The 18,255-nt window shown below is 43.1% G+C and overlaps 1 protein-coding gene across 2 annotated transcripts in view; it reads left to right on the forward strand.

Moving 5' to 3' along the window:
• ASTN2 (astrotactin 2) overlaps window positions 1-18,255 on the forward strand; it is a 912,541-nt gene that overhangs the window by 412,507 nt on the left and 481,779 nt on the right. For both annotated transcript variants that reach the window (XM_060013324.1, XM_060013323.1), the window contains exon 7: window positions 4,941-5,108. In XM_060013324.1, coding sequence (XP_059869307.1) covers window positions 4,941-5,108 — 168 coding nt within the window. The remainder of the gene's footprint in view (window positions 1-4,940; window positions 5,109-18,255) is intronic.

Consider the following 18,255-nt stretch of genomic DNA (forward strand, 5'->3'; position numbering starts at 1 on the left):
TCAAATATTTTCTCAGTCCCTTTCTTTTTCTTTTCTTCTTCTGGGACCCCTATAATTCTAATGTTGGTGCGTTTAATGTTGTCCCAGAGGTCTCTGAGACTGTCCTCAGGTCTTTTCATTCTTCTTTCTTTATTCTGCTCTGCAGTAGTTATTTCCACTATTTTATCTTCCATGTCACTTATTCGTTCTTCTGCCTCAGTTATTCTGCTTTTGATCCCATCTAGAGTATTTTTAAATTCATTTATTGTGTTGTTCATTGTTGCTTGCTTCCTCTTTAGTTCTTCTAGGTCCTTGTTAAATGTTTCTTGCATTTTCTTTATTCTATTTCCAAGGTTTTGGATCATCTTTACTATCATTATTCTGAATTCTTTTTCAGGTAGACTGCCTATTTCCTCTTCATTTGTTTGGTCTGGTGGGTTTTTATCTTGCTCCTTCATCTGCTGTGTGTTTCTCTGTCTTCTCATTTTGCTTATCATACTGTGTTTGGGGTCTCCTTTTTGCAGGCTGCAGACTCGTAGTTCCCATTGTTTTCGGTGTCTGTCCCCAGTGGCTAAAGTTGGTTCAGTGGGTTGTGTAGGCTTCCTGGTGGAGGGGACTAGTGCCTGTGTTCTGGTGGATGAGGCTGGATCTTGTCTTTCTGGTGGGCAGGTCCACATCTGGTCGTGTGTTTTGGGGTGTCTGTGGCCTTATTATGATTTTAGGCAGCCTCTCTGCTAATGGGTGGGGTTGTGTTCCTGTCTTGCTAGTTGTTTGGCATAGGGTGTCCAGCACTGGAGCTTGCTGGTCGTTGAGTGAAGCTGGGTGTTGGTGTTGAGATGGAGATCTCTGGGAGATTTTTGCCATTTGATATTACGTGGAGCTGGGAGGTCTCTTGTGGACCAGTGTCCTGAAGTTGACTCTCCCACCTCAGAGGCACAGCACTGACTGATTCCTGGCTGCAGCACCAAGAGCCTTTCATCCACACGGCCTGTCTGTTGTGAAGCAGTTGTACCTTTATTCTGATGACAATGCAAAAGACTTATTAAAGAGTTCCTGCCCTTTGGCACTTATAATAACATCAGCTCTGGGAGTTGATTTCTAGTGTATGGACCCTGTTGGCTCCGAAACGTCGATTTGTTGCTCCAACTTTCAAGCTCTGGGGAAGCTGGTGCCACTTTGGGGAATTTTGAAGGGAAAGATCCTCAGGACAAGCTGTCCCGGCAGCTGCTAGGGCCTTACCCCCAAATTCCCCAACCAGGGCTGGCTGGCCACAAGTAGCAAGGCTCCTGGCTGGCTGCGCCAACATTTGTTAAGAGTCCAAGCTCGTGCTGCTCACCGCACTACAGGACAGTAAATCAAGGAATGAGTTGCTGGGGCGAGGAATAGTGACTTTGTTCAGAAATCCAGCAGACCAAGAAGATGGTGGCCTCACGTCCCACAGAACCATCTTGCCTGAGTTAAAATCAGGCTCCTTTTATCATGCATGGAATTTTGATTTCATTATTTCATTAAGCAGATAGTCACCAAGCTCCTAATATGTGCAAAGCCTTTTTACTGAGAGCTGGATTGCAACGGAGTAATGAACGAATCCTTCCCTGCAGGAGATCACAACCTATTAGAGAAAGCAAAAGCCCTTCACCACTATAGGAACACACTGAAGGGGGATGCACAGACTCCCAGAGGGGGAGGAGAAAGACCAAGGAAGTCACCTCTGCCTGATACCCAACAAAAGCTCCAATTCTCAAGACAGTCTGGAATAATGGGCAGGTCCCAGCTTTGAATGCTGAGAAACCTGGGTTCAGTTTCCCCTTTGGCCACTTAATAGTTGTGCAAGTTTGGCTAAGTCAACATTTCTCTGAACTTCACGTTGTCCTTCTGTAAAAGCAGGGACATACCCATGCTGCAAGGCTCTTGTAGGGATTAAGTGAGCATTCATCCCAGGATCTGGACCAGAGAGTGCATTCAAAGGATGGTAACTTCCTTGTGTCATTAAACCAACAGTATACCTAGGCGTAGTATCTTTTTAAGGAAGCTGAGGATAACCTGCTCTCGAGTGAGTCACTTCCAATGAGAATCATATTTCTCATGTTTGAAAAGATCTGTTAACCAGTATTGCATTCAGAGCTTCCAAGCTCATAAGAAATCCAAGTAGTAATGAAAATAGCTCCAGCAAGTTGAGATTCCCCCATGTGCCAGGGACTTCACGTACTATAGTGGATGTTGTAATGCTGCTTCCAAATCTCTCATTAGAACAGGGGCACTCATTCCCCCAGCCACCTGGAATGTTGACGGTTGACCACTCTCTCTCAGTCTTCCTTGGAGAAATGCCCTCCATTAAAAGGGACCACTTCATCCAAGTTTATGTCCCTTCCCCAGGGATGTCTTATGGCCTATGACTGGCTCTGTGGGGATACGAAGACCTGACACCCTTATCTTGATTTGGAACAACTCAGAAGGACCATCTTAGTTCCAGGGCTTCCCGTGGGATCAGCTGAGGGCTTTGCTACAACGGCATGGCGATCTACCTTCTCCCTCTGCCCAACCCCTCTTTGCTCATGCCCTCACAAGAGAACACCCCAAAAAACCTCCTGCATGTCAGTCTTTGCCATTAAGAGTGATTTCTGGTGAACCTGACCTAAGACAAATGCATTGTCTCATTAAATCCTTATCTTTTTTTAACCCTGTGAAGGGGAAATCAGTATTCACAGCTTTCACGGGATATAACTGAGGATTTGTTTTCTTGTCCAAGTTTACAGAGCTGGTGGGTAGCGGAGTGAAGATCTGAATACATATCTTGCTGACTATTCTCTTTATCCCTGTGCTGTGTAGCTTTCCTAAAGTAGTGGGATTAGCCAAACTCAGCCCTGGGACATAATTCAATATCCATCCCTCAGTCTTTAGTGAGAATAAATACAAGAATTATCCACTTAAACAGCATGACTGTGCTTTTTAAAAGAAAAATCTGTAGTTGATACTGACGTTCAGTGCCTTGCACAAGGACCCATGTGACATGTTTCTGCTCGGGCTTAGTTCCAGAGGGGAAAATATGGCTTTGGAGATCGATTTGCATATCTCCCCTTGCCAGAAATTTAAAATATGGAATCCAACAGACTTCTTCTTTTTTTGCTTTAGCTGCCAAGGATTTTAAGGCCAACTTCAAATGTGGTCATTTCCTTTTCTCCCAGCCAGATGCTATCTACTCCCAATGCTTTGCACATAGAGTCCTCTTTCATCCTCACCAAAACCATATCGTCCACTGTGCTTTTATTTAGGAACTCATTCTATACAATGATATAAATCATAACATGTGTATGACTTAGAGAAGATAACATTGCCTGCCATGCCCATATCCTTTCCAGGGAATCTTAGATCCTCAGGGCAGCCAGGTAGGGTTTGATGTGGCCCTGCCTCTCTGACCATTGCCCATTGGACCACAGCTGGGTACCAGAGGCAAGACGAACCCGACCATTGGTTAGCCAGCAGGGTCTGATGGGACCTGACAAAGAGGTTGCTGCCAAACCCACAGGATGTCTATTAATTGAGTCCCTCTTTGGAAAATTTAAATTGCCTACACGGAAAGATTTTGTTGCTTGGTAGTGAGGTAGAGAGAAGCAGATGTAGGGAGAGAAGCCAAGTCATGCTAATTTTGAAACAATTTAAGATCTCCTTCTGCTGAGGTCTCTAGATCTGCCATAAATCTAGAACCACTCTCCAAGTCCAGCTTTGAGGAACCTGGTCCTATTTGAACTCTTTTTTTCCCCCATTTCCCTCTGTGAAATTCTACCTTCACTATATTGCGACATATATACACTCAGCATTTACACCCAATATGCAGCCACCCTGAATGGGCTTCTGCTCCTTGACCCCAAAGAATATATGTAATATATGTGTGTGTATATGTGTATGTAAACCACATATGGCTGTGTAAGTGTGTATGTGCGTGTGTGGAGGGGGGGGGGTCTTTTGTTTGGCCTACACAAGCTTTCAAGAACCAATTTAAACCATCATTTCCAAATTGGTTGATTACAATAAAAATGTAAATTTTCTGCCTCTCCTGATGAAAACCTGAAGTCCTTGTACCACTTACCTTTAGACCCAGTTGACAAGAGCTGGCTAGAGCTGAGTTGCACCTGCTTCATTTTCATAGAGCCTTTAGTACCCAGTTCACCCCAAACTCCATCTTTCCTTATTATATCCCAAAATTAAGGCATCTTCCATTGCATACGTGCTGCTTTTCTTTTAAAGGTGCTACAGATTTCTTTGAATCCATCTCTCTCTCTCTCTTTCTTTCTCTCTCTCTCATAAAATAAAACAAAACAAAACAAAACGCAACCAAGGCCAGGGGGCCAGCATGCTATTTCCCTTATACTCAACCAGTGCTTCCGAGGGATATAATCTGCCTCCCAACTCTGAGGTATTAGTGAGTGACCCCTGTTCCAAGGGGGATGCCTGGGTGACAGAAACAAAAGCTTTTTTTATATTTTAAATTTGAATGTTTCATCATTCTTTACTAGGACAAGTGAGGCACTGGCTAAGCACTTTATCTACATTGATTTATTTCATTTTCGCAACAATGAGGTGGGTTCCGTTACTATTCCTATTTACAGATGATGTAGCCAAGGCCCAGAGGCATTGAGTGACTTGTCCAAAGTCCATGGCCGGTAAAGGTGGATCCAGGATTTGAACCCAAGTCTCTCTCAGTCCTAAGGGCCTGACCCGTAAGCACTAGGCTGAACTGCCTCTCACGTCTGACTTGTCTGTCTCCACTGGCTGCTGACACCATGACTGGCACATCGCAAATGCTCTGTGAATGTGTGTAGCTAAGCGAGAACAGAGGACCTGGGGTCACGGGGCGGACGGCTTGTGTGCACCTGTCTCTGTTCCTGCCCTGCAGCATCAGTGGCAAGACACCTGTACCCTAAAATCGTGGAGAAAGTAGCTCTCTCTCTGTTTCCCCACAGGGAGCAGCTTTGTGGTGAGTGAAGGGAGCTACCTGGACATCTCCGACTGGTTAAACCCGGCCAAGCTGTCCCTGTATTACCAGATCAACGCCACCTCCCCATGGGTGAGGGACCTCTGCGGACAGAGGACCACAGATGCCTGTGAGCAGCTCTGCGACCCAGAAACCGGTGAGCCGTGAGGAGGGATGGGGATAGAGGGAGGGAGGGTGTCGGCTGGAAGATGGTCTGCACTCCCTCTGCCTGAAGAATCATGGCTTCCGAGTGATTGACAAGGGGCTTTATGTAAAGGTCCATCAATCCCACTGGGGGTTAAACTATGTGCTACCATTGCCGGACAACAAAGCAAATACTTATAAAACCACAGCATCTCAGAAAGGACCACAGAGAACATCTAGTCCAATTTCAGCAAAGCAAAGTGTCTGAATGTCACCAGCCATCCCTGAGCTTAGATCCTATCTATCAATACCTTTCACTAGCTGGGTATTCTTTATCATTTTTTTCATCTTTATTGAAATATAATTGACATATAACATTGTATAAGTTTAAGGTGTATAATGTGATGATTTAATACACATATAAATGATTACAGCAATAAGGTTCATTAACACTTCCATCACCTTACTTTTTTAGTGTATGTGGGGATAGCATTTAAGATCTACTCTCTTAGGAGTTTTCCACATGTAATACCATATGGTTAACTGTTCACCATTCTGTACATTAGATCCCCAGAACTTTTTCACCTTAAATGGGGAGATGTTGGCTGTAGGGTACGAACTAGCTGGGCATTCCTTAGCAAGATACTTTCCCTCTCTGAGTACTAGAGAAGGAAAGTAGCATCTAACTCACAAGCCTGTTGTTAGGATTAAATGAGATAATGTATGGAAATCTCCTAGTATACTCATTTATTCATTCATTTGGCAGATAGTAGCCGGGCACTTTTCTAGGCATTGGTGACATAGCAGTGAACAAAAAAGGCAAAATCTCTGTCCTAATTAAGTTCATATTCTACAGAGACATTATATTTGCACTGCCTGAGAAGATAGCCACTAGCCACCTGTGGCTGTTTAAATTTAAGTTAATTAAAATTAAATAAAAGTAAACATTTCCTCAGCCATGTTAGCCACATTTCAAGTGCTCCATAGCTAATGTGTCCAGTGGCTACCTCTTGGAGGACTCGGGGCATTACCATCATTGCAGAAAGTTCTGTGGGACAGTGCTGCAATAGACAAACAGGTAAATGTGGATATACTGTGTCAGGGGATGATAAATGCTGGGGGGAGAGCACGAAGCATAAGGGATGCTGAGCTGGGAGTAGGGGTGGAGTTGTTATTACAGAAAGAGTGGTCAGGGAAGGCTTCTCCAAGGTGGTAACATTTGAGCTGGCACTTTAAGATGGAGACGGTGGAAGCCATGCTAACATCTGCGGGGAAAGCATTCTAGGCAGAGGGAATAGCAAGGGACAGCCTCTGCAGCAGGAGCACAGGAAGATCCCATTGTTTCAGCACTAGCAGGAAGACCAGTATGGTTGGGGGGGAGAGAGAGAGAAGTTAGGATGCAAACTTGAAAAGAAGCTTGGGAAGGGGGTGGTGATGGGGGGAGGTTGGAAGGCCTTATATAGGAAAAGGACTTTGGATGTTACTCTGAGTGAGATGAGAAGTCATTGGAGGATTCTGAGCAAAGGAGCAACATGATCCGACCTACATTTTAACAGGACCACTCTGACTGCTGTGTGACAAATCAACTTAGAGGGCGTTCAAGGGCACTGTTTTTCCAATGTAGACAGGAGTTGGTAGTGGCTGGGAACGCAGGGATTAGGGGAGAAGATGGTGATGAATGATCAAATTCTGGATATATTTAGAGTGTAGACTTGACAGAACTTGTTATTGGATGTGGAAGATGAGAAATAAAGGGGAGTCAAAGATGATTCCAAATCGTTCAGTCTGAACAGTGTCATGACGGACTTATCATCTGTTGAGTCAGAAGCTGCTGTAGGCGGGTCAGGGCTGAGGTGAAGGGGATGGAGACTGCCATTTTGGCTGTTAGTTCAAGATGACTCCTAAACATCAGGTAGCGATGAGAAATAGGCATTTGAATCCAAAAGTCTTATTCAAAGAAGAGGTCTTCGCAGGAGATAGAAGTTTGTGAGTCAACAACATACGGATACTATTAACCCAAAAGACACCACCTGATCTACAATTATTGCTTAGTAAATGGACAGCATCTTACTCATAGTTGCTGCCCAATAGCTCCTAATGTCCACAAAGAGGGAAATAGGAGTTAGAGAGGAGAAAAGCTTACCGAGATCACAAAGCAAGTTAGAAATGAAGCTGGCATTAGAACCCCAGTTCCCCTTCTCCCCGTCCTGTGCTCTTCCCTACAACTCATACTGGTATATTTTTCTCTGCAATTTCACCTGCCTCTCCATTGACAAGATTCTGGCCATCTTGCCTGAAAATCTCACTGTACTGATGCCGTGAGGAAGGCTCTGTAGCTCTGAGGGGACTCAGTGGCCCAGGCCAAGAGTTTGCTTTCTCTACCCAAATTCTCTTCTGCTTCTCCATGGGGCAAGCAATTCGGGAGTAAGGAGAGGGATTTTCCAGGCTAACCCCTGTGTCTCTGCAGAATCAGGCAGGGACTAGGCTTTCTAACCATCATTCCCTCCTTATCCTTTAGTTGGGAGCCTATATTCAGACACATTTTTCCAGCCTTTACATAGGCCTACTGGGGAAGCTATTCAGAAGATGTGATGCAACTCTAGTGTACCATTGGACCAGACAGCTGAATCTTCTTTCTCTTAATTAAAACATTTAGACTTTAAGGCACTGACACCCTAAGCAGTATTCCCTTACCCCCAACACACACACACACACACACACACATACACACACACACACACACACACACACACACACACACACACGCAATCAGCCCCTTAGAGTTGAAGATGTTGCTAGAATCCACTGGGTTGACCTTCTCAACTTTATCACTGATGATACTGATACCCAGAGAAGAAAGATAAAAGGAACAAAGTCACACACACAGGTGGCAGAGCCAGGATTCAAACCTAGGATCCTGTGCTCCTAACCAATGCTTCTCAAGCCCTCAGTAGGTCTACAGTGAGGCCTGAGAGTCTACTTCCCTAAAAGGCCGTCAGCTCTTGCTGATATTTCTGACCCAGGTACTACCCTTGGTACAGCAAGGCTCTAAACTCTTCTTCCCAAATAGTCCTCTCATGTTCTAAACAAACAGCGAGAGGCCTAGTCGCCGTATTTGTTAATTCATTATTTATCTTGACAAAATCATGCTTACTTTTATCACTTTATCTCCTGCCTCTATTTGTCACATACCGTGGGCTCTAGGTCCACTGATACCCGCACTTCCCTGAAGGCACCATGCCTTTTCATGCCTGCGTCCCTTTCATGGGCTGTTTTCCACCCCCTTGAAATGTCTTTCTCCTCCTTTTACTTGGAGACCAGGGGCTCTTTTTTTTGTTGTTGTTTTGGGTTTTTTTGTTTGGTTGGTTGTTTTTTTTTGCGGTACACGGGGCTCTCACTGTTGTGGCCTCTCCCGTTGCGGAGCACAGGCTCCGGACGCGCAGGCTCAGCGGCCATGGCTCAAGGGCCCAGCCGCTCCGCGGCATGTGGGATCTTCCCGGACCGGAGCACGAACCCGTGTCCCCTGCATCGGCAGGCGGACTCTCAACCACTGCGCCACCAGGGAAGCCCCAGGGGCTCTTTTTATTTCCATTTCATGAAGCCCAAACATCCTTTCTCTCAGAGGCATTCATGACTCGCCACCCCCAGCCCTGACCAAATTCAGGGGTCCTCCCCTCTGCTCTCATAGCCTTCGTGCCTCCCTGTGTTATAGTCCTTGCCCCTGGGCGGTCATTGCTCTTTCCTCGTCTGGATCTACCACCAGACTGTAAGCTTTGCTAGGGGCTGGAGAGGGGGATTCAAAGCATGTGTTTTGCTCATCTGTGTATCTTTAAAACTTATCATTATACTGACATATAATTCATGCACAAAAAAAAAAAAATAAAAAAAAATGAAAGGGGGAAGGAGGGGGGAAGGAGGGAGGAAGGAAGGAAATTTCCCTTCCCATGCTCCTTGAAAAATTTGTATTCACCAATTTTCAGCTTCTTCCTCCATACCCACTTACATATAAACTCAGATTAAATATTTTCCAGCACTAGAGAAATTGGGTCACCAAGAGCTGTCCAGTAGCCACACCAGCTAGAGAGTCTCACCCTCCCATTCAGCTACATACGTTCCCAAGAACATTTCCCTTTGCATTCTCCTCTCTGCTCACGTTCACAATCCTCCCACCCCCCAAACACCCTATGCAGAGTTTTACCTTCTGACTAGAGTTCAGGCTCTTCCCCCTACCTGAAATTTCTTCTATCCTTTAATTATCTACTTTCCAAAATTCTATTTACTTAATTACCTCTCATTTCCTCTCTGTAGAATGGATGACTTCTACAGTATCACCAGAGTTTTCTGTTGACTAGAAATTTGATTAAAACGTGAGTTATTATTTGGAAACTGCAACGCTAAAATGTAAGCTCCTTCCAGCTTACTGCTGTATCTTATTTATCCTTCAGCAGAGCACCTTGCTCTTACAAATCACAAGACATAAATGGATGGGGTGATCTACAGATAAGGAGTGGAAATAGGAACATAAGTTCCCTGAATATATTTTCATGGAGCTTGACTCAAACCCACTATGTAAAATTTATTTCAGTTTGTTAAATCCGTTCAAGCAATATTTTCTTAATTCCACAGATGCATTAAGTCTTGTGTGTCAAGTGCTATGAGAAATCACAGACAAACTGGACAATGTTCCCGCCTTCATGGATTTCACATTTTTGCAGGGATAAAAATAATACGCTCCTCTACAGCTATTATAAAAGACACAATGTAGAATAAATCAAGAACAGGCATTTATAGAGTACCTCATGCCTGGAGAAAAGGGAGAAATGTATTCTAGATGGGAATTTCAGGAGATCCATCACGGAAAAGATGACCTTTTAGCTGAGCCTTGTAGAATCAGTAGGGAGTATGAAGAAAAGGTGCTTGAGCAGAGGAATCTTGATGATGGAGAAAGAGAGGAAGTAAGTCTAGAGTGATTCCCAGAACCAGAGAGCAGCATAGCTGGGCTGGCCTCTGGAGAATGTGCTGCACATGAGGTAGAGGAAGAGAACCAGGGGAGTGGAAGGAGATAAGGTTGGAAAGGTGGGGTGAAGAGAGCTCACAGAAAGATGAGGATCTGAAGATTCTGAGAACCACCAGGGATTTTAGGAAGGCTACATCGGCCACTGAAAAAGGGAAACTTGCCTTCTATCTATCCAGTTGTTTTAGGGAACATCTAACTGCCCAAGGGAATAGCTGGGTGTTCTCTCCTCAACCTTCCACCAAGAATTAGAATTTGGGGAAGTCATGGAAAAACTAAACCCCCAAGCCCTGTACATATTCAGATCTTAGATCTGACAGAAGTCGCTTAGCTTCCCTTAAATGAGCCCTTCCTTCTGTTGGGGGATCTATAGGGCTGAACCAAGTCATGGAGTCCAAGTACGGATCATCATGCCTTAATGCTTTATTGGATGTGTCAGCAAGAAGGATCATTCTTCCCAGCTGACCAGAAAGGAGAAGGAAATTGGGGAGATAGTGTTGCTGAAGAATGGATAATTGCCGTGATGTGTGAAGGAGCCTGGTCAAGTTTTCCTGCCTCTGTGCCATAGCCCAGCTCAGGTGTGTTTGTCCAGGGATTTCAATAATTAGTACCACCTGCAGGGCCGATTATGGAATTGATTCCAGAGTGTGCTGGAGCTGGCTTGTATGGAGTTAAAATCTGAGTTTATATATAGGCGGATACAGAGGAAGAAACTGAAAGTTGGTGAATTCGATTTTTTCAAGGAGCCTAGGGAGGGAAATTTCCTTCCTTTCTCTCTCCTTCTCTCCCTCCCTCCCTCCCTCCCTTTCTTCCTCCTTTCATTATTTTCTGTGAACTCATGAGAGTCGATTGTTACCATCTCATCCCAGCTCTTTGTTCAGTTCCGTCATGCAGGTAGCTTGGAAATGGCTGTGATGAGAGTATTTATACCCAACAAAATTGGTAAATGTTACAAATCATGGCTTATTTTCTTTGGAAAGCCAGTCATTAAACATTAGCCATCGTAACAGTGGATGCGATGAGAACAAACTACTCAAGGACCAAGGCAAAGAAGAGTCTCAGTGATGGCTCAGAGAAGGCTTGAAAATGTTGCCGGAGGGCGGCATTATGCTCCCTTCCAGAATAAACTACCGTTACTCTGCAGCTCCCTGAAGACAGGAAGTGAACGTTCAAGGACTACGTGCTATGGTCCGATCAAATGCAGCACCACACAGTCCAAATGATCAGGCCTTGACCTTAAGAATGGGGAGAGTGACATGGGTAAAGGGGATCAACTCTATGGTGATGGGTGGAAACTAAATTTTTGGTGGTGAGCATGTTGTAGCGTGTACAGAAATAGAAATACAATGTACACTTGAAATGTATAGTGTTACAAACCAGTTACCTCAGTAAAAGTAATTTAAAAAGTGTCATCATGGTGAATCTTAGTGTGAAACAGCTTTGTTAAATCTCAGCAAATGGATGGGGTATCATGTTAAATTCTGTGTACAAAACCATTGACAGTATGGCCCCAACCACATGAGGCAGGTAGCTGCAGAACACTAACTCATTTAGTCACTAACTCTTTCACCTATTTGTTTATTCATTCAAGCCTTTAGTGAACCAGAGTAGAATTGGAATATCCTTTGGAATCCTACAGAACTGGGTTCAAATGCTTGCCTTTCTGTTTACTGACTTTGGCAGGTCATTTAACATATCCAAGCCTCAGTTTTACATATACAAAAAGAGGCAAATAATTCCCATTTTGCACAGTTGTCGTGAGAAGAAGATGAAAAATCACATTTAAAATGCACTTGGTACGGTACCTAATTTATGGTGGGCACTCAAAACATAGTGTCTACTGCTATATTTTATAATCAGTTATTTAGTCCATAGTGTCTTCACTTCATTAATTTAATAAACATTTCAATTAATTTAATAACTATTTTATGAAATACCTTTAGTTCAGCAATGCACAACTGTGTTAGATTATGTGAGAAGAAAGTAAGATACAGCCTCTGGCCTCTAAGACCCGACCACCTAATGAAGAAACTTGCAGTAACCTGGATGTTTCCATCTGCTGGCTTTTCATTTAGTCCTTGTGTGACTTTTAAATGTGTGCAATGAAAGAAGTCATAGGCTCTCGATCCTAGTGCCAGCTTTGCCACAGATCTGTCATTTGACCTTGGGTATGTCACGTATTGTGAACTTCATATTCCTTCTTTTCAACAAGGAGATCAGTGGAAACATAATTTTAATGCTAGAAAGGTCCCTAGCAATCATCTAGTCTGATGTATTGAGGGTCACGGAGGCTAAGCAAGTTGCCTGGTGTCACTCAGTCAATTAGTGGCAAGATACAAATTACAACCCTGAATAATTCCTAAGATATTTTCCAGCTTAAAATTCATGTTTCTATGACCTTTTAAGCACTAATAACTTAGAACATAAGTATGATGAAAACAATTTGTAAATGGCATTCAAAGCAGTTTGAATTTTCTTTTCAAACTGATACAGATGTCAGTCATATTTGCCATCATACGCAGTTTATTTTCATGTCTTCAGCAGGCACTTTTCATTGCAATTGGATATGAAATGAGAATACAATGTGTGTAGTTATGTCCTATGTATGTCTCATAATGTACTAAATGTTTCCAGTTGTTTATAGATTGTTTCTGTTATTTGCTGATCCCTGTATTATTAACATTTAAAGGGACACAAGGACTTCATGAAGTTGTAAAGACCAAGAATGCACAGAGAATAAGAATGTCTCTGCCTTGAAGGGGATTGTAGCATGGGGGGTTTCTAGGTAATGTAGTAGATAACATAGGATTTACGTTGGGTGGTGCTTAGTGAGATGTGCAGTTAAATAAGTTGAGATCTATCCAAAGAGAGCCAACTTTCTGGCAGACCAGAGAGGAGAAATTTATATATGAGAACATAAGTTTTATAAAGAGTTGACCTTTGCTCATCTTGTTTATTGCTGCATATCAGGTACTGAAACAGTTCCTGCATCAATACATCTTTTCTTGAATGAATAAATGAGTGAGTGAATGAATGAGTGAATGAATGAATGCATGAGAAGCAAGTTTCAGTTGCTGAAAGGTCAAGAGTTGGTTAGTGGGTTGGGTGTAGGGTTCTGGTGTCAAGACCAGGAGTAGCCCTAAGGGTGCTGACAGTGACATTTTGGCTAAGTGTGTTTTTGCTGAAGATTTTTTTTATCTGGGACAATTAATTCTCTGCTGAAAGTCACCTTCTCCCTTGATTCTTGAACTCAGAGTAAGCTCTGTCCTTTATCTGGTTAGGATCAGTCCATGTCCAGCTATGCTGTTACCCCAGTGGACCTCAACTGGGGAAATCAGTCCTTCATAAAGTGAGCCACCGATCCTCAGAATCTATAATGCTGTCCACCTCACCATTCCTTCGTCCCGAACTTTCCTGGGAGATGTATTAAACAAAACTCATCTAAACTGACTGTAAATTAATGAACCCAATGCCTTATTTTTCAGACATACAAGATAATGTAAACAAACTATCCAACACCATTTCCAACAAAAGACGTTCAAACAACAACAGACCAAGATTTTTCTGCCTAAATTCCATGCAATGAATGTTAATCATAAAAGCACATTTATCACATCAGACTGCTCCATTTGATGCCTTCATTATTTACTTATAGCAGATGAGGGTGTTAGACAGTGACCAAATATAGCTTATAGTTAAAAGAAGGATGGTAGAATTTGGGTGAGATATCAAGAGGGACATGAATACAGGAACAGCATCTACTGTTTATTCTGTACTTGTTGTGTACCAGGTATCATGCTGAGACTGATTTAGGAACTCTCTTGGTCTTCATGACAACACATCTAGGTGGTTATTATTGCTTCCGTTTTCCATACTAGAAGCTGTGTCTTAAAGTAACTGATTGACATTCTCAGGGTCATATACTTAACTAAGTGTCTCAGCTGGGATTTGGACCCAGACTGAGTGAGGAGCCTACTGTATGGAGAGTGAGTGTGTGAGCGGGTCTGCTTAGCCCGGAGCAGAGAGAGACATTCTGGCAGTCGCCCTGTGGTAGGTGTTTGCTGAGAATTCTCAGAGGCAGGCATAAATCCTTTGGACAAAGAATTTGCAGAATAAGTTGACCTGGAAAAAAATAAAAGGACCCGTTTAGGTTGGGGGTGAGGGAAACATGCAGAACCAGAGAGGTGAAACTGGGACAGCACTTATGAGTTGTAGGGAAACCATTTTTTATCTCTGTTTGGGAGTCTGGCTTTATCTGGTTTAAATGTGTTGTAAAATGTTATGTTGTGGAAGAGGGTTGAGGTCCTTGGAAAAGAACAATCTGTGTCAAAGATGAGGTCATAAAATTTCAGAGAGCCCATGACAGCAAGCCACAGGACTGCCTGCTCAAGCACTGGGAAGGATGGGAAGGTTAGAATGGGCTGCAAAAGAGACTTTGAAAACATTTTCTTATTGGGAACATGCCAGTCCCACTGGAAGTTCAAGGCAGTCTTTACTTTTGAACTTGAAAGAAAGAGGTTGTGAGAACCTCATATTGTAAAGTTGCCTGGAGGAAGGTAACCTGAGATGTGTCTCTGGTAATTATCTCCAGGAGAATTGTACCAATGAGGAAGAGCGCAGTCAGCTTCTAAAACAAGATTTTATCATCCAGAAAATAATCTACGGTCATTTAAATTAGAGTCTGTGTTTAATTTTAGCCAACAAATGTATTACAAAAATATATTTGCCCCCCCAAAAATGTTCTGTCCTACTATTAAAAAAAATAAATTCAGGAAGCTTCTAAATATATTTGTAATATCTTATGACCAATGGATTATAAATAAACAAAAGTATGGGCAAAAGTATAGATTAGAGATGGGAGTGTTATTAGGATACAAAAGCCATGCTGTGAAGTGTCCACACTTGTCAAGGGTGAGGCATTTCCAGTAGCCAGTGTGATAGGTCTTTGCAGGTGTGTTCACTCTGCAGGCTGCAGTCTGCCCTCTACCCACCTCCACTTCGTATAAGCCACTTTCTTCATGCATCCTTGTCCTTCTTGTTTCAGTTTAAATGTCACTTCCTCAAGAACGTTTTTGCTGACCTTCTAGACTCAGTTATTCCTCCATGTTTTTTTTGTTTTTGTTTTTGTTTTTGTTTTGCGGTACGCGGGCCTCTCACTGCTGTGGCCTCTCCCGTTGTGGAGCACAGGCTCCAGACGCACAGGCTCAGCGGCCATGGCTCACGGGCCCAGCCGCTCCACGGCATGTGGGATCTTCCTGGACAGGGGTACGAACCCGCGTCCCCTGCATCGGCAGGCGGACTCCCAACCACTGCGCCACCAGGGAAGCCCCGTCCTCCATGTTTTAAGCTCCATTTGTGCACTCTACTTTTGTCTTTATAGTAAATACAATGATAGTAATAATAATAATGCACATTATATAGCACAAACTCTGTGTCAGCCCTCTTCTAAGCAAGTCACATGTATTATCTCATTTAATCCTCTCAATAACCCTGTGAGGTAGATAGAGTCATATTTTAACTAAACCAAGACACAAACAGATGTATGTACCAATATCTTACACACTGTTAAGGAAAAATTGCTGCCACTAATAACCATAAGTTGCTAATAATTACCACATAAGTCCTCATTTTCAGGGATATTGAAATGTGGAAAGTTGTGCGTCTTAGAATTAGTGGAATGCCCTATTACTATCACCATTTTACATGTGAGGAATCTAAATTATGTAAGTGAATGGATTTTCCCAAAGTCACACGTCTAAGAAATGGTAGAGTTTAGACTGGAATTTCAGAAGTCTGGCTTCAGAGTTTATCCTCTTAAGCGCTAGCTTACGCTACAATGTATAATTAATATACATTTATTTGTGTGGTTCTGTATTCAATTCCTTGTTATCTAAGAGACTGTACGCCATAAAAAGGCAAGGATTTTGTCTATATTATTCCCTGCTTTATCCCATTGTACTGATGTTTAATGATGAATAATGGAATGAGTAGATGAAAGAAGAAACACTGGATTTGGAGATAAATTCCATGGGCTTCTCCTAGATCTGCAGTTTTTAACTCAAGATGTAACTTTTGACATGCCACTCTGTCTCTGGGCCTCAGTTTCTCTATTTAATATAAGAGGAGTTTACATTAGATTTCTCTAAGTGCTCTCCAGCTCTGAAATTCTGTGTACTGAAAATCTGCACTGAAAGCCAATGCTGTGTCCAACTCTGGCTCTGGAGGATGTAGAAATAGGATCACTCGTGCTTCCTGATTTCTTGAAGGAATGTACAAACAGGAAACTGGGACCACCACACATTTCAACTCTTAATAAACATCTTGTAATGGTCAAGAACTTGAGCTCTGGGTTCCAGTACACTGGGATTCAAATTCCAGCCCCTTCATTTTGGACCTGCACAACTTTGGACACGTTCCCAACCCTTTCTTAACCTCTGTTTTTCTCAGTGGTAAATGGTGGTAGATGATGATGCCAACATAACAATCCTCAGAGAATGATTACGTGGATTGAACTAGGTAAAGCATATTAAGCACTTAGCATAATGCCTGGTACACAACACTTAACAAATGTTAGCTATTATTAGAGCTGTGCTCAAAACGTGAATTGAATAAAATGAGTATTGTAGGACTGTTTAAAAAAAAGGCAGTTTACTATGAGCCTGAGCAGTCAGGGAAGGCTTCTTGTAGGGGGAGAGACCAGAGTTGGACCATGAAGCAAAAGCATGATTGTGATAGACCTACACTGTCCAATGTAGTAGCAGATAGCCATATGTGGCTAAATTAAAATGTGAATTAAGCCACAGTCCCCGTGTTCCAAGTACTCAGTAGCCACACATGGTTAGTGGCTGTGTATTGAAGAGCATTTCTATGATTGCAGCAAGTTCAATTAGACAGCTGTGACAGAGAGTGAAGAGTGAAATTATGTTTCATATATATTTTATTTCATTTAAAATATTTATGAGTGACAGTGCTGTGCTGAGTAATGTTTTAGGAACCAAGATTTAACAGTGAGCAAAACCAGACACATTGCTTGGCCGGGTAGAGCCTGGTCTAGTGCGGGGGTCAGCAAACTACAGCCCACCAGCCAACTGCTGTTTTTCATAAAGTTTTATTGAAACACAGCCATATTCACTAGTTAACATATTGCCTGTGACTATTTGTAGCTACAACAGCAGAGTTCAGTAGTCATAACTCTGTGACTTGCGAAACCTAATATATTTGCCATCTGGTCCTTTAAAGAAAAAAAAAAATGCCAACCCCTGGTCTAGTAGACTGATTTCATGCTTTGGCATCTGAGTTAAAGAACTGGGTTTGGTATTTATTCTTTCATTCGTGGATTTGTTCATTTAACATTCATCCGGTATTTATCAAGCATCTAATTTAAGCAGGATGTCAGGCAGTGACAGAATGAAAAGAACAGATAAAAATTGCTGCCATGATGGAGCTCATACTCTGGTAGGGGCACGGGACAGACAGATGAGTAGAATATAGGTAGTAATTAATAAAGTGTATCCTATGTTAGAAGTTGATGTGTTATTGAAAAAAAGACTACAGGAAGGGGGGCTGTGAATGCGGAAAAGAGGGATGGTTGCACATTTTAGTAGCCTCTTCAAGGTAGGCACTGTTGGGGAGGTGAGGGAGAAACACGCTTTGTGGATATCGGGCGAGAGCAGAGTCCAGGCAGAGGAGATAGTCAGTACAAAGGCTCTGAGAGTGGACTCTGCCTCACATATCTGAGGAAGATCATGGGAGAGTATGTGGCTGGGCTTCGCTGGACACTAGGAGGATATTAGGAGATGGGGTCAGAGAGGGAACAGAGGGCCAGAACCTCAGTAGAACTTTCTTTCTTTTTTTTTTTTTTTTGTGGTACACAGGCCTCTCACTGTTGTGGCCTCTCCTGTTGTGGAGCACAGGCTGCGGACATGCAGGCTCAGCGGCCATGGCTCACGGGCCCAGCCTCTCCGCAGCATGTGGGATCTTCCCGGACCGGGGCACGAACCCGTGTCCCCTGCATCGGCAGGCGGACTCTCAGCCACCGCGCCACCAGGGAAGCCCTCTCTGTAGAACTTTTTAAGAATATTGGCTTTCAACCTGAATGCAAGGGGGAGCCACAGAACATTCTGAGTAGAGGACTGATGTCATCTAA

Source organism: Delphinus delphis, chromosome 6 (genome assembly GCF_949987515.2).
Source record: "Delphinus delphis chromosome 6, mDelDel1.2, whole genome shotgun sequence".
Classification (NCBI taxonomy): domain Eukaryota; kingdom Metazoa; phylum Chordata; class Mammalia; order Artiodactyla; family Delphinidae; genus Delphinus; species Delphinus delphis.